Source organism: Panthera onca, chromosome B3 (assembly GCF_046562875.1).
Source record: "Panthera onca isolate mPanOnc1 chromosome B3, mPanOnc1 haplotype 2, whole genome shotgun sequence".
NCBI lineage: Eukaryota > Metazoa > Chordata > Mammalia > Carnivora > Felidae > Panthera > Panthera onca.
The window spans coordinates 14,875,129-14,897,459 of record NC_138344.1 but is presented as its reverse complement, the minus strand read 5'-3'; the positions used below and the strand labels follow the sequence as shown (position 1 = coordinate 14,897,459).

The 22,331-nt window shown below is 51.3% G+C and overlaps 1 protein-coding gene and 1 long non-coding RNA gene across 13 annotated transcripts in view; one reads left to right on the top strand and one right to left on the bottom strand.

The window, feature by feature from the left end:
* Positions 1 to 7,832: 7,832 nt before the first annotated feature.
* NR2F2 (nuclear receptor subfamily 2 group F member 2) lies at positions 7,833 to 21,208 on the bottom strand. 3 transcript variants are annotated; one of them, XM_060617752.3, is made up of 3 exons: positions 20,823 to 21,208; positions 12,429 to 12,956; positions 7,833 to 9,601 (listed from the first exon to the last, which is right to left on the bottom strand). In XM_060617752.3, the coding sequence occupies exons 1-3, from the start codon at positions 20,863 to 20,865 to the stop codon at positions 9,327 to 9,329; spliced, it is 846 nt and encodes a 281-aa protein (XP_060473735.1). In that variant the 5' UTR covers positions 20,866 to 21,208; the 3' UTR covers positions 7,833 to 9,326. The 3 variants fall into 3 exon arrangements, with proteins under 3 accessions (XP_060473735.1, XP_060473734.1, XP_060473736.1); XM_060617751.3 differs by lacking the exon at positions 20,823 to 21,208 and adding an exon at positions 14,546 to 15,680; XM_060617753.3 differs by lacking the exon at positions 20,823 to 21,208 and adding an exon at positions 13,121 to 13,666.
* Positions 19,320 to 22,331, top strand: part of LOC132668748 (uncharacterized) — a 99,579-nt gene continuing 96,567 nt past the window's right edge. For 9 of the 10 annotated variants that reach the window (XR_013556413.2, XR_013556412.2, XR_013556408.2 and 6 more), the window contains exon 1: positions 19,320 to 20,210. This is a non-coding gene — a long non-coding RNA (uncharacterized LOC132668748). The remainder of the gene's footprint in view (positions 20,211 to 22,331) is intronic. The other variant, XR_013556410.2, reaches the window with a different exon arrangement.

Sequence of the window (22,331 nt, the reverse complement as noted above, 5' to 3'; positions counted from 1 at the left end):
AGGTGGCTCCATGACCTTAGGAAAAATGAGGAAGCAGCCAGACCTTGGGGTTGTATTTTTACACTTAATTTTAGCAACAAGTATCAAAAGATCTAAACTAATTGATTGTCGAGTTCCTTGGCCCTTCTCCAAAGAGCAATATAGGTTTAATTGTATGTTGCTTAAAACTCCATTTCTCGAACAGTGTGAAACATGTAATAAAAGTCATAAACCGTATCGGAGAATTTTTTTTTCCCCCACAAGCATAAATACCCAACTGACATTTGGAAATCTTAGCTAATACCCCTAAGGGGTTAAAAAAAAAAAAAAAAAAACAGCCGTGTGAGAGAGGTAGCCACATAATAAAATCTAAACTGTTAATCCATTTTAACTCATTCAAAAAGAACCTGAGGTTGCGGGAGGGACGTTTTGCAGACGAGGGGTCGGGGCGAGGAGACCCCACATCAGACATCTGACCTGTTTCAAACGTGGTCCATCTAAACCACACTCCCCTAAAGGAAAGGAAGTTCGGGCCTTCCAGAAGACACCAGAAATCTCTCTCTACCCCGGGAAACGGAGCTGAAAGTTGCAGCCAAACACCGGGAAGCCACTCGGCGGCGGCCGTCGCTCTCCATCGGCCTCAGCCCGGCTTCTCCGGAGGGAGAGGGGGAGCTGGAGGCCGGCAGGAGCTCCCCAAAGCTGCGCGACAAAACCGCTCCCTGCTCCTCCCAGGCAGCCCCCCCCCCATTGTCCTCTGCTATCCCTGACCCCCCCCCCCCAGCGGCTGTTCCTTCTAAACCAGCGTCCCCCCACCCCCACCCCCTCACGACACCCCTCCGGGGCCCGGGCATCTCCGAGGAGGGAAGGGTCCCAGCCACGCCTGCGATTTGGTCCGCGATCAGCCACTGCCGCCAAGTTCGCGGCCGCCATCAAGCTGGCGGCTGCGCTCGTCGCGGGCCGTGCCCTGGCGTGGCCACGCGGGCCGGCTGCAGGCGGAGATCTGTAAAAATCCACGTGAGCCGCCCCCTCCTCCTGCCGCCCGCGGCCCCTGACACGGCAGCATTGAAGCCGGCCCGGAGGTCCCTGAGGTCTCCGAGTGTGACAGTACTCAGCATAGCGGGTAGATGGCACAATTTTCTAACATTTAGAGAGAGGAACCCACGCTGGGAGCAATAAGTCCATTTAAAAGCCCTTTATTTAAAAGGAACAAAGATAACTGACAAGCGAAGTACAGAGACATCTCAATGAAATTTCCAAAGAAGAAAGAGAAATCAGAGGCCAAAGCAAATGCGAACTGGGCTTGATGGAACAGGCCAGCACTTTCCTCCCCCTCGGAAAGAAAGATAAAAGACAAAAAGAAAGGGGTGGTGGTCACTGGGGCTGCGTGTGCTAACGATTACAGTCCGAACCAAATTCTCAAAATCCACAGCCACGAAAACTTTAAAATGGCCAGGTGGGCCCTGCTGGGGCAGGTGCCAGAGAAGCCGGATCTGTGCAGGGCAAGAGGAGACTTGGGAGTTTTGCCCCCACCTTGGAGGCTACACCCTACCCTTGGATAACAGGCGCCTGCCTCTGCCTTGGATGGTTGGGATTCAGGGAGCCCCAGGAAGGTGGATGGGCAAGGCACCCACCCTGGGCACACTTAGGCCCCTCTGAGGGCCTGGGAGCCAGGGGGGTGTCTGTCTCGGCGCTCCCTCCCCTAGAATAGGCCTGCGGGTCCAGCGAGGACCCCATGACCTAAGATTTGGTCAAAGTCAAGGTACTCGAGAGCCCACTCGCAGACTGAAACAATTATCACCCCTTCAGACCCAAGAGGGTCACGAGAGCGCCCACTGAAGTCTCCCGGCAAATCCAAGAACAGCCTACACTTCATCGTGTGATCTAACACTGCCCCCACCAGCTCCCCACCTCCAAACCTCCATGCCAGGTCCCCCACGCCCCCGCCAAGAGCCCTGCAGGCTGGGGGGTGGGGGGCGGGGAGAGACAGAGGAGGGGGTGAGAGGCCAGGAGAGCGGCCATGCCCCTCTGGGTCTTCCCTGCTCGGTGCTGACCCGGCAGAATGGGTGAGGCGGCTAGCACCCCGCACGGGGGGTCAAATGATTGTATTTGGGTGGGTGCTCCCCGACATATTTGCTGAGTAAACCTCCCTCGCTGTGCTGAAGGCGAATCCCCGTTGATAAATCCATCATTACTGTTCGGATTCAGGGAGGCAGCCGCGCCACTAAATTCATCTTACATTTGTAGCGCTTTAATAGACATTTATTAAATGCTTTTAGAGAGAGGCATGGGGCGCGTGATTACATCCTAGTTATAGACAGAACATAAAGACCCACGTTAACACCCATTTGCAGGAAGGAAGGAAGAGGTGGGGAGGGGTAGGAAGGCAGAGGGATAAAGCCAGGAGAGGCGAGGAGAGATGGGGCGGGCGGGGGGCACCGAGCCTGGGCGTTATTAGCAAAGGCTGCCTGGCGGGGAGCGAGGCGAGAGCCGCAGGAAGTCGCGGGCTGCCGAGCGGAGAAGTCCCCCGCTCGCTTGGCAGTTCCCTGGGCTTCCCCTTCCCTGGCTCTCCCCCCACCCCCTTCCACACACGCACTTGGCAGCGTGAGGGGCTCCTTTTCTCTCTACCAGGGCACAAGGGACGTCCGCATTGCCTTTATCGCCCCCATCTGTCCCCACCCCCCACACCTCTACTTTATTCCAGGCCTCTCCAACTGAGACTCCTTGGAGCAGCGGGAGTAGAGCGAAAGGAGCCTCCGCACCCGAGGACTCCAGAGCTCCTTTAAAGCAACCTCTCCACCCCACTCATGCCCCAAACAGTTGGCCAGAGAGCTGAGCCGGGCCTCCTTCAGCACAAAGCAGGCAGTCCCCGTGGCCACAGGGCACGATACCCCCGGCTGCTCCCAGGGTGACTTGGCCTGACTTGCTCTGCTCAGCGGATCCCTCCCCCTTCCTAGGCCAGAAGAGCACCACGCCACCTTTGCACCTCCACCATCTCGTGCCTGGGGACCTGCCCCAGACTTGGCCCGCGTCCCTCGACCTCAACCTCGGCAGCTGGACCTGCAGGAATGCCTGGGCCTCCAAAGGGCCTAACGCCTTCCCGAGCACCCGCAAGACCTTGCCTAAAGGCCCGGTCCCCAAGCTCCGTCTGTTCTGCGCGGGCCCTGGCTCCCCTGGGATGCAGCCACTGACCTGGGCCAGGAAGGCAGCGGTCAGCACTCCCGGCCCTCTCTGGCTCTTGGTAAGGAACACTTCCGCTATCTCAAAGTTGCCATAAGAAAATAAATACAAGTGACACTGTGCTGGGCCAAAGCTCATTAGTTCGTTGTCCAGGGCTAATAAAGGAACAGAAGCGCAAATTATAGAGTTCAGCTCCAACACACGCTCTGTCACCCGAGATCAGCGTACCGCGAGCCTGATTCCAATGGCTCCGAACTTGCGGCGCAGTTTTGCACCCCCCCCACCCCCTCCTCGCGAGCAGGAGGTTGGTGGAAAAATATAGTTCCAAAGGGGGTAATGATCAAGCTTTTCCTCTCGGAAGCCTGCGCCACCTCATTTCCCATCAGTAATCCCAATAAAATTAACGTCGTGGCTGCAATTGAAAAGAGGTGGGCCCGCGACACTCCTGAAATAACACACTCTCCCCCAGCAAAAGGTAAAAGGCAAAACGGCCCTTTGTTCAGCTAATTAACGAAGGCCCAACTCCGAAAGCAGATGTGTTTGCTTAGCTAATCACAAGCATGTTTCTTTCAAGGAACGTCATTTCGAGGGGGCCGCTCCGGGGGATGGGAAAGGGGGACACGGCACACACACACACACACACACACACACACACACACACACCCCAGGCCCTCTCTGCCTCAGGGGTCTCTCACCCCAGACTAGGATCCAGAGGCTGAAACCAGGCAGCCCATCTCTCACACCTTCTCCCCCCTTGGCCCTACCCCAGAGGCCAATAGGCACCTCCGAGCTCCACAGAATGCCAGGCCTGCAAGACGCGAGGGGGAAAAAAATAATAAAAGTTTTAATGACACAGATGCCATATTAAATGAGGCAGTTTTACAATTCACTTTGAATAGGACGCTAACTTATTACAAGTGTGTTATCAGAAGGACGATAAGATTTATAACTCCAAGAGTCAGCTTTTCGCCTTAATGACAATGGATGTGAAGGGGAGGAAATCTGTTCTTTATTAGAGAAGATGAGAGTCCCTTCCCTGTTTTGGGGCACTTACAGATGGGTCCAGGAGGGCAGATACGAAGCCCCTTTGTGTCTCCTTATGAAAAATTGTCTCATTCCCATTTGGCTATGAAAACGGGGCTCTCTGCTGGGTGAGCCCCTCGCTCAGCTTTTGAGCTTGAGCTGAGAGAGGGCAAAACAGGGAGAGAGAGAAGAAGGGACAGGAGGCAGACACAGGGATGGGGACAGAGGTGAGGGGGTGGGGGCGGTCCTCAGCCCTCCGGTTTGTGCAGCAAAACTATTTCCCCGTCTTTCTTTGCCATACAAAAGATGGCTTTCCCCTAAACCAACACAGTAAGCAAACTTTAAAAAACTGGGGTCCTATTACAAACCAACGCCCAGCACTAACTGCTTTAAAATTACTGCATAATTAGATTTAGTTGAATTTCACCATTAATTAGGCAGCCGCACTGCAGGGAGCCTTTGAAATCTGAGAAAATGGGAAAAATCATCTGAAGCACGTTTTTAAAACCCAACTTCAATAAATCTTGACGAGGCCCGGAATTCACAGAGTACCTCGCTTCCCTCCCAGGCGGCTGAGGGTAGGGGTCTCCAGGCCCGGGCAGGGGCTGGCATTGGACGTAAGGGGCGATTCCCCCATCCGCTGAGAGCTCAGCCCGGGCCAATCCACTCTCTCTCCAGAGGCCCTCTGAAGACCCTCTCTGGGAGGCCAAATCTGTCCCACGGCCGGCCTCGCCCGCTCAAACCTATTAAAGAAAGGGGATCTTCAGCTGCAGGCGCGCTCCTGCCAGGGGCGCCGTCCACGCAGGCTCACACATTTCTTGGGCCTGCGACCACCCGCCCGGAACCCGCCCTCCGCCGCTGCGCGCCCCCAAGTCAGCCCTCCGCCCGGAAAGCCACCTTTGCTGTAACTTTGACAGGCAAGCAGCAAGTTCTGCCCACGCCTGGCGGGGTTCGCAGCCCAGCCTCCACCCCCAGCTGGACCCGGCCCGCACAAACCCCGGCGCAGCCCCTGCATTAATGAGCGCGAGCGCTGACCAGGTCTGTAAATACTGGCCTCTCCCCTCCCCCTATACCATTCAGACATTTAAGATGCTTTGAGGATAAGAGACTTTTGCTTTTTCTAATTTGGCTCCTGTTGGGAGGGGAGACATGAAATAAACTCTAATTACAAGGGGGGAGGGGAGCGAAGGGAGAAGGGGACACTGCGTTACCAATCTTTCCCCTACGAATTCTGCTGCTCTAATTACAGAACAATCGAGGGCCGCACTCACTCGCCAGCAAGAGTTTAAAAGAGGGTTTTCTGCCTGCAGATGCAATGGTCTTTGGTCGCCCCCCCCCCACCTCTTTTTTTCTTTTTTTTTTTTCTTTTTTGGTAACCAATGTGTTTTCTATTACCCGGCCCTGCCGTGCCTGGCAGCCCGGCGCTCGCGGTGCAATGGGAGACGCCATGTTGGCTCAGCTCATAGGACCAAGTCAAAAGCGAGCTTCGAGGCAGAGTTTCACACGCTCGAGCTCCCCCTGACCGCCCCCCGCCCCCGCCCCCGCCCCCCGCCCGCCGCCGCTTCGTGCACATCCAGGGAGTGCAGCTCCGCGCGCCCGGCACCCCGGACTTTCCCGGGGCGCTGGCGGAATTCCGCCGCACGTAAGTGGGGGGCGGGGGCTGGGGGGGGGGGCAGGCACTTTTCCGCAGCTGCTGCCAACTCCAGGCCCCCGTCCCTGCACGCCGGCCGGATGCGAACCCAGGCGTCTCCGCGGAACCAGCCCCGGACATCGCCCGCTAACTTTCAGCCCCAGCCCCTCGCGGCCCAGAGAGAGAACTAACGCTGCAAGGCCGAGGCAGGGCGACCGCGAGCCGAGCGAACGGGCTACGATCCTCCCCCCCCCCCCCCCCCCCCGCCTCCCACCACCACCCCCAGCTCAGTCTTTCCCCCAGGTTTGTTTGAAAGTGGCGAGAAGCAGCGATCGCCCCTCTCTCTCTCCTCGGACTATTGTTGCATTTCGCGTCTAACTGGGTTCTCTCACACCCCCGAGCGCCAAGAGGAGGAGGGGGAGCGGGTTGGGAAAAGAAATAAAGCGAGCTCAGATCAGATGGAGGAGAAAAAAAAAAAAAAAAAGAAAAAGAAACCAGCAAGGAAAAAGAGACACTTAAAGGGAAAGAGTCGCCATGTTTAGCAGCTTTTTTAAAGATCTCGTCAATTTCACACAGAACGCACTCGCTGGGTCCCAGCCCTCGTCTTTTGTCCAGTTCAGTTGCAGCAAAGATCTTTTGTTCTAACTCAGCGTGAAAAGAAAAACTTTCTTTAAATGCAATAAACTTAAACCAAACTCAAGACTCTAAACAGATCCTCCTCCGGCCACTCTAAACATATACAAGGGGTTTTGTTTTAACCCGTTTGAAAAATTTTGGGTCCTGTTTTTCTGCCTCGCAGACCCCCAAGCTCCTTGCTGAAACTTAAGAGTGAGAGAGAGATTTCCAATGACTAGAACACATGCTTAAAGCATAATAAAACAGGGACTGGCTTTTGCTTTGAAAATCATAAATTATAATTTAATGCCAATAATAATTTACAACAAATGGCTGTTTACAATAAACTAACACAAAACAAACAAGGAAAAGGGCCTGTGTTTTACTTATTAGAGAAACTTCACACACTCACATGGATAGCACTTGCAAGAGGAGAAAATAAACAGCAACCGACAAACCTGGAGCTAAAAAGGTCAGCGATATTCTGCCCTAAGAACATACTTGTATTTCTGGATGTATATATCTACAGAAAGAAGCTGAGGGTCAGCTGGAGAACTCTGCTCAAATGCACACATCAGACAGATTTTTCTGGTCTACATATATTGACTGGAACTGAGTATCAAAGTTTAATACACTTTACAAAATGATCCCCTTTCTTCCACCTGCCCTACCCACCCGCTTTTAAAATTGAACCACAACATGGGGAAGTATGGTGGGGGGTGGTGCTGGAAAGCCTCAATAAGAACAAAATTGCAAGCTCCCACACACTGAGCTTCCTCCAAACCAGGAAAAGAGAAAGAGGAAAAAATAAAAAACCTCCAAAACAAAATAGTCACTACTTCCAAATCAGCACACCCTGTAAAGTTTCCTTCCTTCTTTCTTTCTCTTCTTTTTCTTAATTTGGCTTCTAAGGACAAAGGATCCCAAGAGCAGTACAGATTGTATCTACACAATCCAAAATGTCAAAATGTCGATGTGTTTTTATGTACATAACTCCAGTGGAAAAGACTCCCTTGACCTGTGGTCATGCTCTCACAGAATGAACGTAAAGGGGGGGGGAGGGGAAAGACAGGCCAGCGGCAAGTTATCATATATACACTAACAACAGACCCTTCAGCACTATAAGCTATATCACTGAATTTGAAATCCTCTCAACAACCAAGCTAGATGAGAACCACAGAGTATTTTTAAAAAATCACACCTACTTAAGGAAAAACTCACTGCAAACAACTGCCCTCTATTTACAATGCTGTGATTAGCTTGCTAGAACTGTCTTTTGCTGAACTGTCAGAAATGTACAAAACAGTATTTTTTTCTGATCATAAAATAGATACTGATCTCAAGATTTCTAATACTTTCCACAATACCTTCCCTAAGCAGGCACTTAAGTGTGACAAATATAAGGGCCTTTTTTTTTTTTTTCCTGGAAAATCCATTTTTAATTAAAAGGAGGATTAGGTGAATGGGGGTGGTTTACTATATCAGTATGGCACTTCCTAAACCATAGATAAACCATTAACTTCAGCTTCTCCCCCCCCACACACACCCAAATTAAACAGGCAAATAAATACACTAGTCCACCTTTGAACAAACTGAGGGGAGTAAACACATGAAAGCCCCCAGCCCGGCTCAGCGAGAGCTCACAGGGGCTCTTCTCGATGGAAAGACAGTGAGTGGGGACAGCCAAACAGATTTCAGATATCAAATAATATTTTAATTTCTGAATACTTTCAATTTTCCTTGGAATATAACACACAAAGACTCGACCAAACAGTTCAGTTATTATAACTTTTACAGTATACAGAAATGTTGCACTTAAAAAAAAAAACCTTCAGTTTTTTTTTTAAAACACAAACTGTAAACTCTAAGATACTGAATCAATCACGTTACCTATAAGTGCCAACAGTGTTATTTTGTCATGCTGATTTCAATGGTATTTTTTAAAAAGGGAAAATATCAACAATTATAATACAAAGGGTTTGCAAATATACAAACAGATATAGGATTTTCATAACAATTCAAGAACTAAGCGGGACCCAATTCAAATTACAAAAGTTCACTTTTTATTCAAAACCTCAGCACGTGTCTTGGACACATTCCTTGGCTGCCAATAAATTCCACAGTTCATTCTCTTTCTTAAAATATTTTTAAAAAGCTAGGTTTGTCATGGTGTCTTTTTTTGGGGGGGGGGCAGGGTAGGGGAAGTTAAGTGTTGTGTGTGGTTCCTCCAGTTCTCAAATTAAAGAGTGCTCAACTTCACCTAAAATTTTTGGTCACCACTTGTAAGTGCGTTTCCATCACCTTTGAGTTGCCTTTTAAAGTTTTATGTCTTCCTATGGTATTTTCATGGACTCAGTTTTAATTCTTGCAGAACATATAGTTTAAGGATACACAGTTTTTAAGAAGCCAAGATTATATCAAAACTTATTATAGAACCACAGAATAAACTGGTTTGGAACCAGAAAAGTACAAAAAAGAACAGCTAGAGGTACATAGACACAGGACAATTAATAATTTGGAAAAAAAAAAAAAAAGACTTACTTTCTCCATTCTGCTAATTTTCTCCCAATCTCCTTAAATGCACTTTTAGCAATATTTTTCAAAAATTTACCAAAAAAAGAAAAAGACTAATTTCCTTTTTATACAAAAATGATAAGTAGCAAGTTGTTCTGACCGACACAGGAGTTTTTTTTTTTTAATGCATTCTGTAAAAGTTCATTTGACAGTCTTTTTTTTTTTTTTTGAAATTCACAGTCCATTAAATTCTTCCCCTCTCTTCTTTTAGCAAACTTGTAACATCCTTTTATATCCTTTCTTAACAGAAGGAATTTAAGCAAACAAACCAGTCTTTTGCCTTTTCTTTCTCTCTGTTTCACTCCCCCTTCTTATTTTGATTTCTTATTTATTGAATTGCCATATACGGCCAGTTAAAACTGCTGCCGGACAGTAACATATCCCGGATGAGGGTTTCGATGGGGGTTTTACCTACCAAACGGACGAAAAACAATTGCTCTATGACTGAGGAGGAGACCGTGCGGAGGGAAGGGAGGCGAAGCAAAAGCTTTCCGAATCGCGTTGGTTGGTTGGGGTACTGGCTCCTAACGTACTCTTCCAAAGCACACTGGGACTTTTCCTGCAAGCTTTCCACATGGGCTACATCAGAGAGACCACAGGCATCTGGAAGAAAGTTTAAAACAAAAAAAAAAAAAAGAAGAAGAAGGAGAAAGAGAAGAAGAAGAAGGATTCAGTCATCAGATTAAGAGGTTTGAAATGGGTCACATGAGGTGTGTGTGCAGTGCTTTGTCAAACTGCCCCAACCGGAGTTGGAGCAAATGCCAGTATACTGAAAACTTGGATGGAGGGGGGGGGGGGGGGTTGGAGAGCACGAGATGGTCCTGGGGGTATTTGCTTTAAAGTAAAACACAGCTCAGTGCACCGCAGGCTTTCACGCCACCAGAACTCAGGCTTGGTCCCTGGGAGGCCCAAGCAAAGTGCACTGGGTGAATCTGGCTCAAGTCAGTTGACGGACAGACAAACAGATGAAACCAAAACAGCCAGTGCTCCTCCCCCTCCTCCTCTGTAAATAAGAGTTTGGCTTATAATTATATATTGGGGGGGGGGGGTGGGGGTGGTGGTGGGAGAGGAGGGCCACAACCTGGCCCAGCCTCTAGTAATGGCGTCCACGACCCAGCCTCAGATTCTCCCCAAAGAGGGCGACTCATTTTTCTCCAGTCTTTGAAACTGATTTAAGTGGCCCTTTAAAACTGATCTTGTCAGTTTAGCCCTATTGAAGGGCAGCCATGCAAACTGTGATCTCTCTGTTCATTTGAGCTGTTTCTTTTCCCCCCTTTTCTTCTCTCTCCTTTTTTCTCCTACCCCCCTTTATTTATTTATTTATTTATTTATTTATTTATTTATTTTAAAACCCACTTCCCTCCCAGAAGAAACCCCTCCCTGTTATCTTCAGGAAAACACTTTTCTCTTTGGGGTATGTGGAAATACAATAAGTGTCTTTGAAATGAGAGGCTTCTCAGTGAAGGCGGCGCAGGTTGTGACCTGACCTTTTTGGGCGCCCCAGACAAGACTTGGGGCTAACACATGCATACTGTGAATCCTTAAAACAGATACTTGAAAACAGCCGCCACTACCTCCAGCCCCCAGAACCAGAAGACACATGTAATTTTCTCATGTGTGTATCCAGGGACTCTGCATGTAAAGAATGCATAGGTGTCTGTGGTCAGGAATTAAAAGATCTGTCTGCATTGGACTCCCTCCCTTTGCATGGGTACACTGTGTGTCTCCCTACGAATCAGATAAGAGGGACCTTTATCTCTTTGTGAGGCGATCTGCATTCTCCACACAGGCCTCTGCATTTTGCAAATAGTAATAAATTAAACTCTTACGACAGTATCAGGCATTTCTTTCCTTGAAGAGACCAAGGGTAAGGCTAAGAGCTAACAATGATATGGAGAAATTAACAACACCCCCCCCCCCCAACGTCTGGGATCCTTGGCTGGGTGGAGGGTTGTGGGCTGGGGGTGAAGGGGGCTATGGGGTTAGGGGAATATCCTGCCTGTACATTTGCATCAGGCAAATGTTCTAGTTATGACAGTTCCCCTGAGAAAAATACTCCAGATCCAAGCCTCTCTATACAGCTCTTCCTTGCCCAGACACTGCCCTTTGATTGATTACCTAAGGACTTTCAAAGGCAGAATTTGGGGTGGCTGTGGGGGGAGGTTATGTGTTAAAAAAAAACAAAAAACAAACCAGCAGCGTATAACAGACAGTGGGTTAAGGACTCAGAACCTGCAATCGATTGAGCTAATGACTTGGGTCCCCAGATTTCCTTCAAACAATAAGGAAGAGACTGTGAATCTTTTTGTCTGCCACGAGAACTACCCAGCTCTCCGAGTGTCCTGGTTACAAGCTGTAAAAAACTGCAGTTCCTAGGTTCCAAGCCCCACAAACGTCCAAATGTTTGTAATTCTTAATTGGGAACCTCTTTCCCCCCCTCTCAGCCACGACAAAGGGATCAGCTGACAACTTAGAAAGAGAATGGAGAGGGGGTGATTTCCACCCACCTGGGATGTGCTGAACTCAGCCTGGAGGCAGCCAAAAGGCTCAGGTGTGGCCCAAAGTGGAAAGCCAGACACCTTCAGAAATCATTTGGCCTCAAGAGTTAATTAATATTAGATCTATTACTCACACAGGTTAAACTACATACAAACTAATTAGATTTCATAATGCAGTCAATGATGGTTTTATATCTCTGGCAACATTCATACCCAGCCCAAGTTGGCATACATTTTGGGTTGTCTGAAAATTGTCTGAAGTGTTTGCCTGGGCAGATCAAGCTAGAGGCCAGAGTCTTCAACCCCTTGCAGACATCCTGGACAGTTATGATGCCCCCTTTCTTCCTCTTGCCCCCTTCCTGACAGCCTTCCTCCTCTCCTGGCAGTCTGCATTGTTTTAATAAGAATATGATTTTGAAAACTGCTGCCCTCAGGTTGGGTTTGCCTGGAGCTCCAGCTCCCACTGAGTTAGCAGGCAAACTTTTCCCCTGCAGGGGCAAACTTTTCCCCTGCAGAGATGATGCCAGGGCAGCTGCAGGGCCCAGGGGTATCTCCTGGAGACTCAGTCAGGGTGACAGAGAGAGCGCCCTGGGGCAGAGGAGGCTGCACAGGACCAGCCAGCCTAGGAGGCCTGGGCCAAGGGAGGGCACAGGAACACGCATGCCAGTCTGGCAGGCTTGAGAGGCTTCCCCGTGGCCCATTTTGAGAGCATGTGCCCTAAGGGACCTTCCCGAAGCCCCAGCCTTCCTCTCTTGTCCCCAGGACAGGCCTGGCGAGGCCCAGCAGCTCTACAAAGTCCCCACTCCAGGTTGCCCTCAACAGGCTGGCCTTTCCAGGGGGAGGCTGGGCTCACTCTGGGGACTCCCAAGTTCTCTGGGCCCTAACTCGGAGCTAGGAGTCCTTGGGCAGGAGAGGGCAGGGCTCCTTCCTACCTGAGGTGAACAGGACTATGGCCTTGAGACAGCTGTACTCGGCGGAGTCGACGTGCAGCGCTTTGAGCTTCTCCACTTGCTCTTGGAAGATCCGTATGTGGTCCATAAAGGCGACCACTCGGTCGGCGGACATGGGTGAGGCGTGTAGGCCAGCGGCGGCCAGGAGCGGGGCGACGTGGAGAGGCATGGAGCACTGTGCCGCGTTCAGCACGAACAGCTCGCTCCAGGTGAGGCGAAGCAGGGCCACCTGGTCGGTGATCTGCAGGTCAGGGAAGAAGGGGATGTTCCGGGCCCACTCGACGGCGCTGAAGAGCATCCGCGCGGCCAGTTCGCAAATGTTCTCGATGCCCATGATGTTGTTGGGCTGCATGCACTGGCTGCCGAAGCGCGACGTGGGGTAGGGCTCGGCGCGCAGCAGCAGAGAAATATATCCGGACAGGTACGAGTGGCAGTTGAGAGGGTCCCCGTTGGTCAGCGCAAACTGCCCGTGGGTTGGCTGGGTGGGCGGCATCCTGCCCCTCTGCACCGCTGCGGGGAGGAAAGGAGACACCCCGCCGTTAATGACCAGCCTCGTCGGTCGCCCAGCTCCCCCGGCAGGGTCTGCCCCAGCCCGACCCCCGCCTGACCCAGAGCCCGCACCGCGCCCGAACAGGCAGGCCTGCCCCTCTCGCCAGCGCGCCAGGGCCACAGACCTGGAAGTCGCCGGGAGCCCGGCAGCACTCCACTCAAGCCACCACCCAGGCAAGCTCTGGCGGCCAGAGCGGCACACTTGCCTCCGAGGCCCGCTCGGGGCTGGGCCGCCGAGGACCCAGAATTGGCCGCTTTGCCTCGGGGTCCCCGGCACTGTGGGCGGGATGGAGCATTCTGGGGGCATCTTTCTTCTTTACTGCTAAACAGCTGATATTTCTTATTGATTGGAGGAGAGGGAGCGGGAGGGGCGAGTCTGGGGGGGAGGGTGAGACGCTTTTGCAAAAGACACAAGGGTTCACCCCAGACGGCCTGCGGCCACCGTGCCACGACTCTCCCCCCAACCCGGCAGCCCCAGCCCCAGCCCGGCGGGGAGCCCCCCGGTGAGAGAAGAGCAGAGAGCCGAGGTCTGGCGGCAGCCTGATCAGTGTGCTCGAAGAAAGAGAGACGGAGGGAGAGGGCGGAGAGAGAGGCCGGCCGAGGCGAGAGGAAGCCGGGGAGAGGCGGGGAGCAGGCGGCCGGCGCCGGCGCAGCCCGGGTAGGGCCCGAGACGGCCGGGGAAAGCTGGCGAGGCTCGGGCTCGGGCTGTTATCTGACGCCGGACCGGGAGAGTCGCTCTCGCAGAAACACAAAGAAAGCCCGGCGTTCGCTCGCCCAAGCCCGGAGCCCGCGCCCGGCGCCGAGCGCGCCATTGGCCGAGCACAGCTCGCGGCGCTCGGCGAATTTCATATCACAAAGACCCAACTCGCGCAGAGCGAAAGCAGCCGCCGAGGGCCCCTCGCCCACCCGTCCCTACTCCTATCGCGCTCTCCTCCTTTCAAAAGTGAAAGGAAAAAAGAAAACAGAGGTATTTTTTTTTTTTTTTAGCAGAATGTTAATCCACGGAGGGTCACATGAGCGCTGCCCGGGCGGCAGCGTTAATACGGCGAAGTGCATAAAATTGCCATTTGTAATTTGAACCTCCTGTACAAAAGTACAATCTCAGGTTGGTTTTTTTTTTTTTTTGAGAGGGTGGGGGCTGGGGAAAGGGGTGGGGAGGAGGGACATATGTTGAACATGCAGGAAAAACAAGGGGGAGAGAGGGAGAAATCGAGAGGAAAGACGGAGAAGTAAACCAGGCTTTTAAAACAACAACAGACAACACCCCATCCCTCGCAGAAAGGCGAACTCGAATGAACTCGCAATCAATGCAAAGAAAATGAAACAGCCCGAAGAGAAAGTAGAGGAGGAAATCAGTCGGCCAAAGCATGCGGATTTGGGGGGTCTGGGTTCCAGTGCAGAACTTGCTTCTAGTATAAAACCCCTTTCAGCTGCAATACGAAGAGAAGAGCTTGGGGCTTCTGCGTCCTTACCCAGAGCAGGCTAGCCAAACGCACCCAGGGCCCCGGGACCCCAGGCGAGGGTGGGGGGGAGAAATGAGAGGCCGATACCTTCCCGTCTCATGCCCACTTTGAGGCACTTTTTGAGGCGGCAGTACTGGCACTGGTTGCGGTGGTGCTGGTCGATGGGACAGTTCCGGTTGGCGCGGCACGTGTAGCTCAGGTTCCTCCGCACGCTGCGCTTGAAGAAGCTCTTGCAGCCCTCGCACGTGAACTGGCCGTAGTGCTTGCCGCTCGACTTGTCCCCGCACACCACGCACTCGATGTGCTGCTGCTGCTGCTGTTTGTCGCCGCCGGGGCCGCCAGGGCCGCCCTGGCCACCGGCCGCCGTCTGGGCCGGCGTGCTGGCCGGGCCCCCTTGGCCCGGCGTCTGTGGCGTGTGCGGGGCGCCGGGCGGCGGGCCGGGCACAGGCGGCGCCTGCGAGGCCTGGCTGCCCTGCGAGCCGGGCACCTCGTCCTGGGGGTCGCGCCACGTGCTGACTACCATTGCCATATCTATGGGGGCCGCGTCCGGACTTCCTGCTCCCCTGGCTGCGGGCGGCGGCGGCTCCCGGGTCTCGGGCTCCGGCGCGCCGCCTTTTGTGTGTGCGAGGGTGCGAGAGGGCGCGGGAGGGCGCCCCGGGTGGCTCGGGGGCTGGTTGGTTGAGGTTGGTTAGTTTTTCCTTTTTTGTTTCTGCTTTTGCAAAGTTTTGTCGATTGCTTGTCTGGCCCGGTGTGTTTGTTTTGTTTGTTTCCCTCGGCTCAGCTTTGTTGGTTTCGGGGGGCTTTCGGCCCGGAGGGGAGGGGAAGGGGCCAGGGGAGAGAGAGTGGGAGCAGAACGTGGAGAGAGAGGGAGGGGAGGGAGAGCTGCAAGTCGATTGTCTGGCTTCAAGACAGAAGTAGGAGGCAAAAAAAAAAAAAAAAAAAATCTCTCCAAAGATCTCGCTCGCTCTCACTCTCTCCCTCCCTCTCTCGTTCACTCTCTCGCTCTCAGAGCTGGTGTGCCGAGGAGTTGGAGTAGGAGGAGGAAGAGGAGGAGGAAGAGGAGGAGGAGGAGGAGGAGGAGGAGGAGAGGCGACTGTCCGGGGGCCAAGTCCAGGGCAGCCCACAGTCAGCCATTCAGGAAAGCCATCGAAATCAGGAGGACTGGGAGAGCGGAGGCGCCGGTCGCGGGCGCGCCCAGAGAGCCGGGCAGGCCGGGGCGGAGGCCGGCGGCCCGCGGAGTGGCCGGAGCGCTGCCCGGGTCCGGGGGAATCAGCATGAAAGTGGTCCGCGTCGGGCGCTGCGCGGCGTCGTCCTGGCGCTGGGCCGCCGCCGCCGCCTGCCACGGGCGCCCGGCGCGCGCCTCGCTCGCTCTGGCCGCCGCCGCCCGCTTTCGCCGGATGGAGGCCGCTCGCCGCTCCCTGCGGGCCGCCCGGGCCGCCGCCGCCGCCGGAGCCGCCGCCGCCGCCGCCGAAGCCGCCGGGTCGGGCCCGGAGCCGCCGCGTCTAGCGCCGCCGCCGCCGCTGAAGCCGCTGCTGCCGCTGCTGCCGCCGCCGGAGCCGCTGCTGCTGCTGCTGCCGCCGCCGCCTCACACACATAGGGAAAGAGTCAACTCGCCGGCGGCGGGGGAGAAATGATAAAAGAGAGAGAGGAGGGCAGATCACCACCTAGAAGCACATCCTTCGTGCGCAGAGGGGGGAGAAAAAGACGGAGAGAAAGAATGAAAGAAGGGAAAAAAAGGCAGCACGGCACCCGGAGAAAGGAGGCAACTCGGGGAGAGGAGGAGGAGGAGAAGAAAACACACACGCGCGCACGCACACACACACCGCGGAGAGAAAAGAACAGAGAATCAAAGTGATCAAATATGCTAAAAAGGGGGGCGCGGGAGGGAATGCGATTTATAGGCGCCGGGGCTGGCAGAAGTGGCTTCTCCGCGATCAGCTCACTGAGCTCTCTATATAGTGAACTTTGACACGACTGCTGCAACTTAGCGCACGTTGCCATGGTGACGGCGCGCCTTATAAGGCAGCAGCCGGGGTTGGCCTGGCCAGGCGCGCGCGCGCCGCCCCCTCGTCGTCATTGGCCGGAGCGCGGCGGCCCCGCCATGGCGGCCGCGGGCTCAGCCCGGTCCTAGCGCGAGCGGCGTCGCGGCCGCGGCGCGGGGCGCGCGGGGGGCCAAGGGGGGCGGGGAGGGGGCGGCCGCGCCGCCACCACCGCCGGGCGGGGGATGGGCCCGGGCCGGCCCCGGGCACGCGGCCCCCGAGCTCTCCGCACCCCGCACCGGAGGTTTCCGCCCCAGCGGGGAGAGGAGCGCGGCGCGCACACACAACGCCTCTTAAAGGCTCCGCGAGAGGCTTTGGATGGAATCGAGGACTTCGCCTCCCGCAACTTGGCGATGCCACGAAATCCGTCGCTCGCGCACCACCCGGGACTCCCGGCGCATCTTTGTGCCCACAGTGCCAGAGAAAGAGAAAAGTTCCCCGGTTTCTTTGCAGAGGGGTAGTGGGTGGGGGTCGGGATAGGTGCCGAGAACCGAGCTTGGAGGCATTTTGCAAACGAAACATTTGGTCAGATCCGGGTGACGGTAGACCCTTCTCTTAAGCAACTCTGATCACTTGCTTGGTTTTGTGGCTTGATAGACATTTTTTTTTTTTTTTTCCTTTTTAGAGGGAAAAAAGAAAGAAGCCATTTGGTATCTCTCTTTTCCTTGCAGGGTTAACATTTCACAGGTATGTGGCCTGACATTTTAATTGCTCAAATGAAACATCTCGGATGCTGAGAAGCACAAGTAGACTTCATCTCATTGTCATGACGCAATTAAAATCAATTTTCCTCAACTTCATCCTCTCTCATTAGTTGTAGCTAACTCACAAGCCAACGTCCTGCCACACTACCCAGTCGTGGAGAGAGGTGAATAGACCGTTCTGTCCGCTGATGGAGGAGCGGAGGCAGCCTCCCAGCCTCCTAGCCTCCCCTGTGCATACCCTCTGTACATACATGTAAGCGCACATGTATCAGATGCATATTTGTCAATGTACACAGACAAAGACTTCAGCGCCTATGCTTCTAGGTCATGGAACAGTTGAGGACGAACTTCATTGTTCCTCAGGTTCCTTTTAGGCATCCATTGAGTCATTAAAACACGACCAGCGATTCTGCTCCAGATTGGAAATAATACCAAGCACAACTCACAGGAACCACACACAAGCCACAGGCCACCTCAAGAGATTCACTGCAATAAGAACAACTTCATAGCCTATGCCAGTCTGCTTCAATGTGCTAAAATCATCAACATGGATGTGTCTCTGAACTCCAGGGCGTTTGGCTTTAAACATCACACATCTAGAGTTGGCCCCACGGAACACACTGTATTTCAGGGCAGGCACCTTTCGGTATGATCATGAGAAGTTCATTATGATTGTTCAACGTTTAGAAAACAAAATTTTGACAGCATCGCACACATTTTGCCCCAAGAAAAACTGTAAAGTTGGAAGCCAACCAGGTTTATGAACAGTTGAAATATTTTACATCAACCACGCTGAGTTTCAGGAAACATGAACACATATGAAGAGTAAAGTAATGACCCCAGGAAAGCATCCTTGATAGTGCAAAAAATGGACGAGATGAAAGGTGTAAAAAAAACCAACCATAGACCACACATACGATTGACCTGTGCTGGTGTGTGCTCTTTGCATTCAATAAATACCCTTTACCCACAGGCAGAATACAAGGTAGGTACTAAGTGAAGATATAGGCAGACAGGGGCTAGTTTTTAGGAGAGGAGAAACCCTCTTTACACTTCCTTGCTGAAACCTTCTTAGTCCTCACCCTTTCTCCGCTGAAATCACGTATTTCACTAAAGCTGCAGGTGCTGGGATTATTTGAAAGCTGTAAAAAAAAAACAAACAAACCAACTACAGTGGACACTGTACTATCATAAACCTGGTGTACAATGAGATTGCCACAGAGAAGGCAGGCTGAGAATTTCAGGTTGATTAGAGACACAATATCACTTTCTCTTAAAGAGGACAGAAGGATGGAAAAGAAATCATTTCAAAGGTTTTTTTTTCCCCCCTTTCAACTCCTATGATTCAAGGGATTGCCTAATGCTACAAATGTCAGTAGATTAGGGGCAATCTCAGCAGAGATGTGGTGGGGCTGGGATGAGACAGGAAATCTAATGGACATACCCATCTCAATTTAATAGAAGAGAATAATTGATTGTAGGGAAATCTTAATCTTGCCTCTTGAGTGCAGACACTTCCATAGCAAGATCACCTTTTACAGACATGCAGTGGGAAATTTCTGAAAAGCAACAGCTTCCACAGGGCACTTAGAGATTTTTGGTGTTTGAAGTATGCTCTGCTCTGATGGACTTAGATTTAAAATGAAGAATTTCCCAACCTCCTACAAAACTGGAGCCTGCCACAGCACACGACCACAGGCTTCCCATGAAGTCAGACGTGTTTCACTCTGTATTTTAGATTCATTCAGTTATGGGGATGCTATTAGAAATTCAAAACAATAAATAAATGACCATATCAATTGTAGTTAATTTTACTGCATATAAGAAGAGAAAGGACTGCAGACTGAGAAAAAAAAAAAAGGAGGGGAGAATATTTTCAAATGCCTTCTTCAGAGATGCTCATTTCCCTTGAATAAAACAGCTCTAAGACTAAAAGAGAAATATCAATATGTCGTTACTGTTCAAAAAAAAAAAAAATCCAGCCCAGTCTTTTATTGCAGATGTAAATTTATTTTAATGAGGGGAATGGCAAGCTTTAATTTGGCTGGAGAAAGTTGGAAAAACATTTGTTTTACTCTGGTGGAAAAAAAAAAAAAGTAAAGCAAACCCACCCAGGAATATGATTTTCTTGCAGCAAGTGGCCTGACGGCTGTCATTCTCCCCAAATGAAATCACAATATGAATACAGACCCCAGCAAATGCCGAGTTTAACTCTGAACTCGGTAGAAACCAGTTCTGTCCACCAGGATTCATTGAATTCCTCCTTTCCCTCAATCTAGTTCGTGTGTGTTTTTTCTCTTCCACCACACTGGAGCTCCATGAATAGGGAAAGGGGTTTCCATTGTGTCCCTCTGAACTTCCAAGTCAATGCAATTTTTAACCACTGGCTTGTGGTACTTTGAAAATCACCAGGGGCTGTCAGAGTTGGGTCCTCTGAAAAATTTACAGTGCTAAATCAGAGCATATGCTGGGAGGGAAAAAAATTGCTTAACATTGGAGCAAGTACAGTATCTGTCTGCCCCCTAGTGTAAGAGTCCTCGCTGCCTAAAATTCAACTTTAAAAGAAAAGGAGCTCTTAAAGGGAAACGACTTGGAGCTCACGTAGGCATACGAGAATGAAACTTCTGTACATTTTAATCTGAATAATTCTTCAGGATTTAAAATTAATTGGCTCTAGCTTGGTTGGACCGGACTCGGATCTCGCCACCGCTGCGTTTCCCGAGTCACTGGCGGGGAGAGGTGATCTTCTTTTTTTTTTTTTTTTTTTTTTTTTTTTTTTTCCTCCCTGAACTGGGTTTATGTGCGTCCCCCTCACCCCCTCCTCTCTTTTTCTTTCTCTGTCTCTGTCGTCTCTCTCGCTGGCTTTTTAAAAATGAGGAACCGTTCCTTGAATGTTCTGGACAGAGCACAGAATTGCTTCTTAAGTCAGCCCGACGCGGTTGCAATAGACAGCCAAAAGGTAAACGTTTGCCTGAAATCCGCACGCCAGTTCCGCCACCCCGCCCGATGGTGAGTACCCTTCTCGTTGCGATTCTCCTCCTAGCTTTAACCGAGCGCTTGCCTCCCCGAGCCGCGGCCGAGGGCGCCGGGCAGGACTTTCCTCCCTCCCTGCCTGGCTGGCTGTCAGTTGCACAAGGTTGCAAAATGAAGCGCAGAGGCAAATCGAACAGTAAATGCTGATACGTAGAGCGAGCCTCGCAGCTCCTTTGCTAGAAAACCGAGTCGTCTGTTGCTTGGAAAAACACGCTTATAGGACTGGCTTTTTTAGTTTGCTCTCTGGAAGGAAAGGAGTTTGAGGAGACAGGACGAGGCGATGGGGAGGCACGGCAGTCTTTACGCTTCGGTTTAATCATATTTTGGCAGCTTTGCAATTGTATTTTCCCCCCCTCTTCCCCCCTCCACCACCTCCCCTATCACACACATGTAATAAAATATGGCAATGCATTGAATTGACTGTCCCCCCCCCTCCCCAAACCCCTGAAACCACAGTCCTAGGCATTTCAGACACGTTAGCAAACCGATTTTTTGAAAAGCCCCAAGTCACCCCCAGCCCCACACAGCACAAGGAGAAAAGTGAGAAAGGAGAGAGAGAGAGAGAAAAAATACTGTAAGTAAACATACCAAAACCATATTTGCCTTGTTCAAGGTCCCAAACCGCTTGCATCTTCCTTCTAAACTGGAATAACTCTCCTTTAGTTTGGCGGGTGAAATAAACGCTTTGTTGGCCCCCTGAAAAGATGTGTCTTTGATAATTAAAGAGAATCTCCTCCTCGGTGTTTATCTAAGCGATTGTGCAAACTGATAAAAAGTAGGCACTAGCCTGCAGGGAAAAAGAGGAAAGGTGAAGGGAGAGACCTTCCACCTCAAGGAAGTGCTTCCCCATGTATTAGGCGTTCTCAGCCTTGGAAAGCCCTGCACACTAACTTTAGAGAGACGAGGTTTCAGGGAGCTTTGTACATAGCTGCTGAGGAATGCGAGCCTCGCCTTTAAGAAAAAAAACCCCAAACCGTAGGTAGGAGATGTCTGGAGTGATCCTTGTCTCTCATCTCATTCCTTAGAAGGAAGAGTGCGTTGTTACACCTTGTTTGGGGCTGGAAAGACGAGACTTTAAAAACACCCGTCCAATTGAAAAAAATCTCCCAACTTAATGAGTTTAGTCGGAGGCTGGAGCAAACGGCTCAGCCTCGGCGGAAAACCGCCAGCAACTATAGGCGATATTGCAAAGCAAGACGACCCGAGGCACAGCCAAATTCCACTGTTTGGGGTCGAGAGGGATGGAGGCTAATCCTAAAGCAAGTTGGAAAAAAACAGAGGTGGGAGAGGAGGGGGAAAAAGCAGCCTCCTAGCAGACTGGCAGACAGGCTCCCCTCACCCTGGATCAAAGATAGAACTTGAAGCAGGAGGGCAACATTTTTCCTAGGAATCCGTTGGAATCCTCATTTTCTACTTTTAACTCATGTCCCCCCAAGTGATTTTTCCCACTCCCCTGCAGAGCCGTGCCCCCCTTTTCCAGTCCCCATTCTAGAACTTTCCTGAGGAGGAAACCTATTTCTTTTGGGGGGGGGAGGGGTTCCCAATTTCAAGCCTTCAAATAATGAATGCTTAATTAACCCCCTCCCTCCACCCACCCTCCCAAATGGAAAAAGGAAGCAGGAATACAGTAACTAGAGAAAATTGAGGAAAAACTATCCTGCCTCTTGCAGTTTAATACAGTTTTAACTAATGGATTTTTTTGTTTTGTTTTGTTTTAAGAGAAGAATAATGGGGAAACACGGATCTTTTATTTTAGGAAACTGTTATGGTAAGATGTATGTCAGACTTGACAAATGGAACTAACGCTCTTCGGCTGCTTCTTGTCCTTGTCTTAAACAGGAATTAAGTTAAACACAGTGCTGAATGTTAATTACATGTTTACTGGCTAATGAAAATTACAAATGGTTTTGCCACCTCAAACAATGATGAAAACTCTGAAGACACTGTAATTATATACTTTGAGGGAAATAACTCAGAATATTGATCATAAGAAGTGTAAATCTTTTTTTAACTATTCATTAATACCATAAATATGGGCTACAGAAGTTTTTCCTTGTGGTTTGTCTCATCAGTTATATCGAGTGGATGGATAGTGAG

Excerpts from the sequence above, each read along its gene's own strand:
- NR2F2 (XM_060617751.3), bottom strand. The coding sequence starts at position 14,987 with ATGGCAATGGTAGTCAGCACGTGGCGCGACCCCCAGGACGAGGTGCCC. Across the intron at positions 12,957-14,545 it reads AGTGGGCATGAGACGGGAAG|CGGTGCAGAGGGGCAGGATG; the intron begins GTATCGGCCTCT and ends TCCTCCCCGCAG. Across the intron at positions 9,602-12,428 it reads CATAGTCCTGTTCACCTCAG|ATGCCTGTGGTCTCTCTGAT; the intron begins GTAGGAAGGAGC and ends ACTTTCTTCCAG.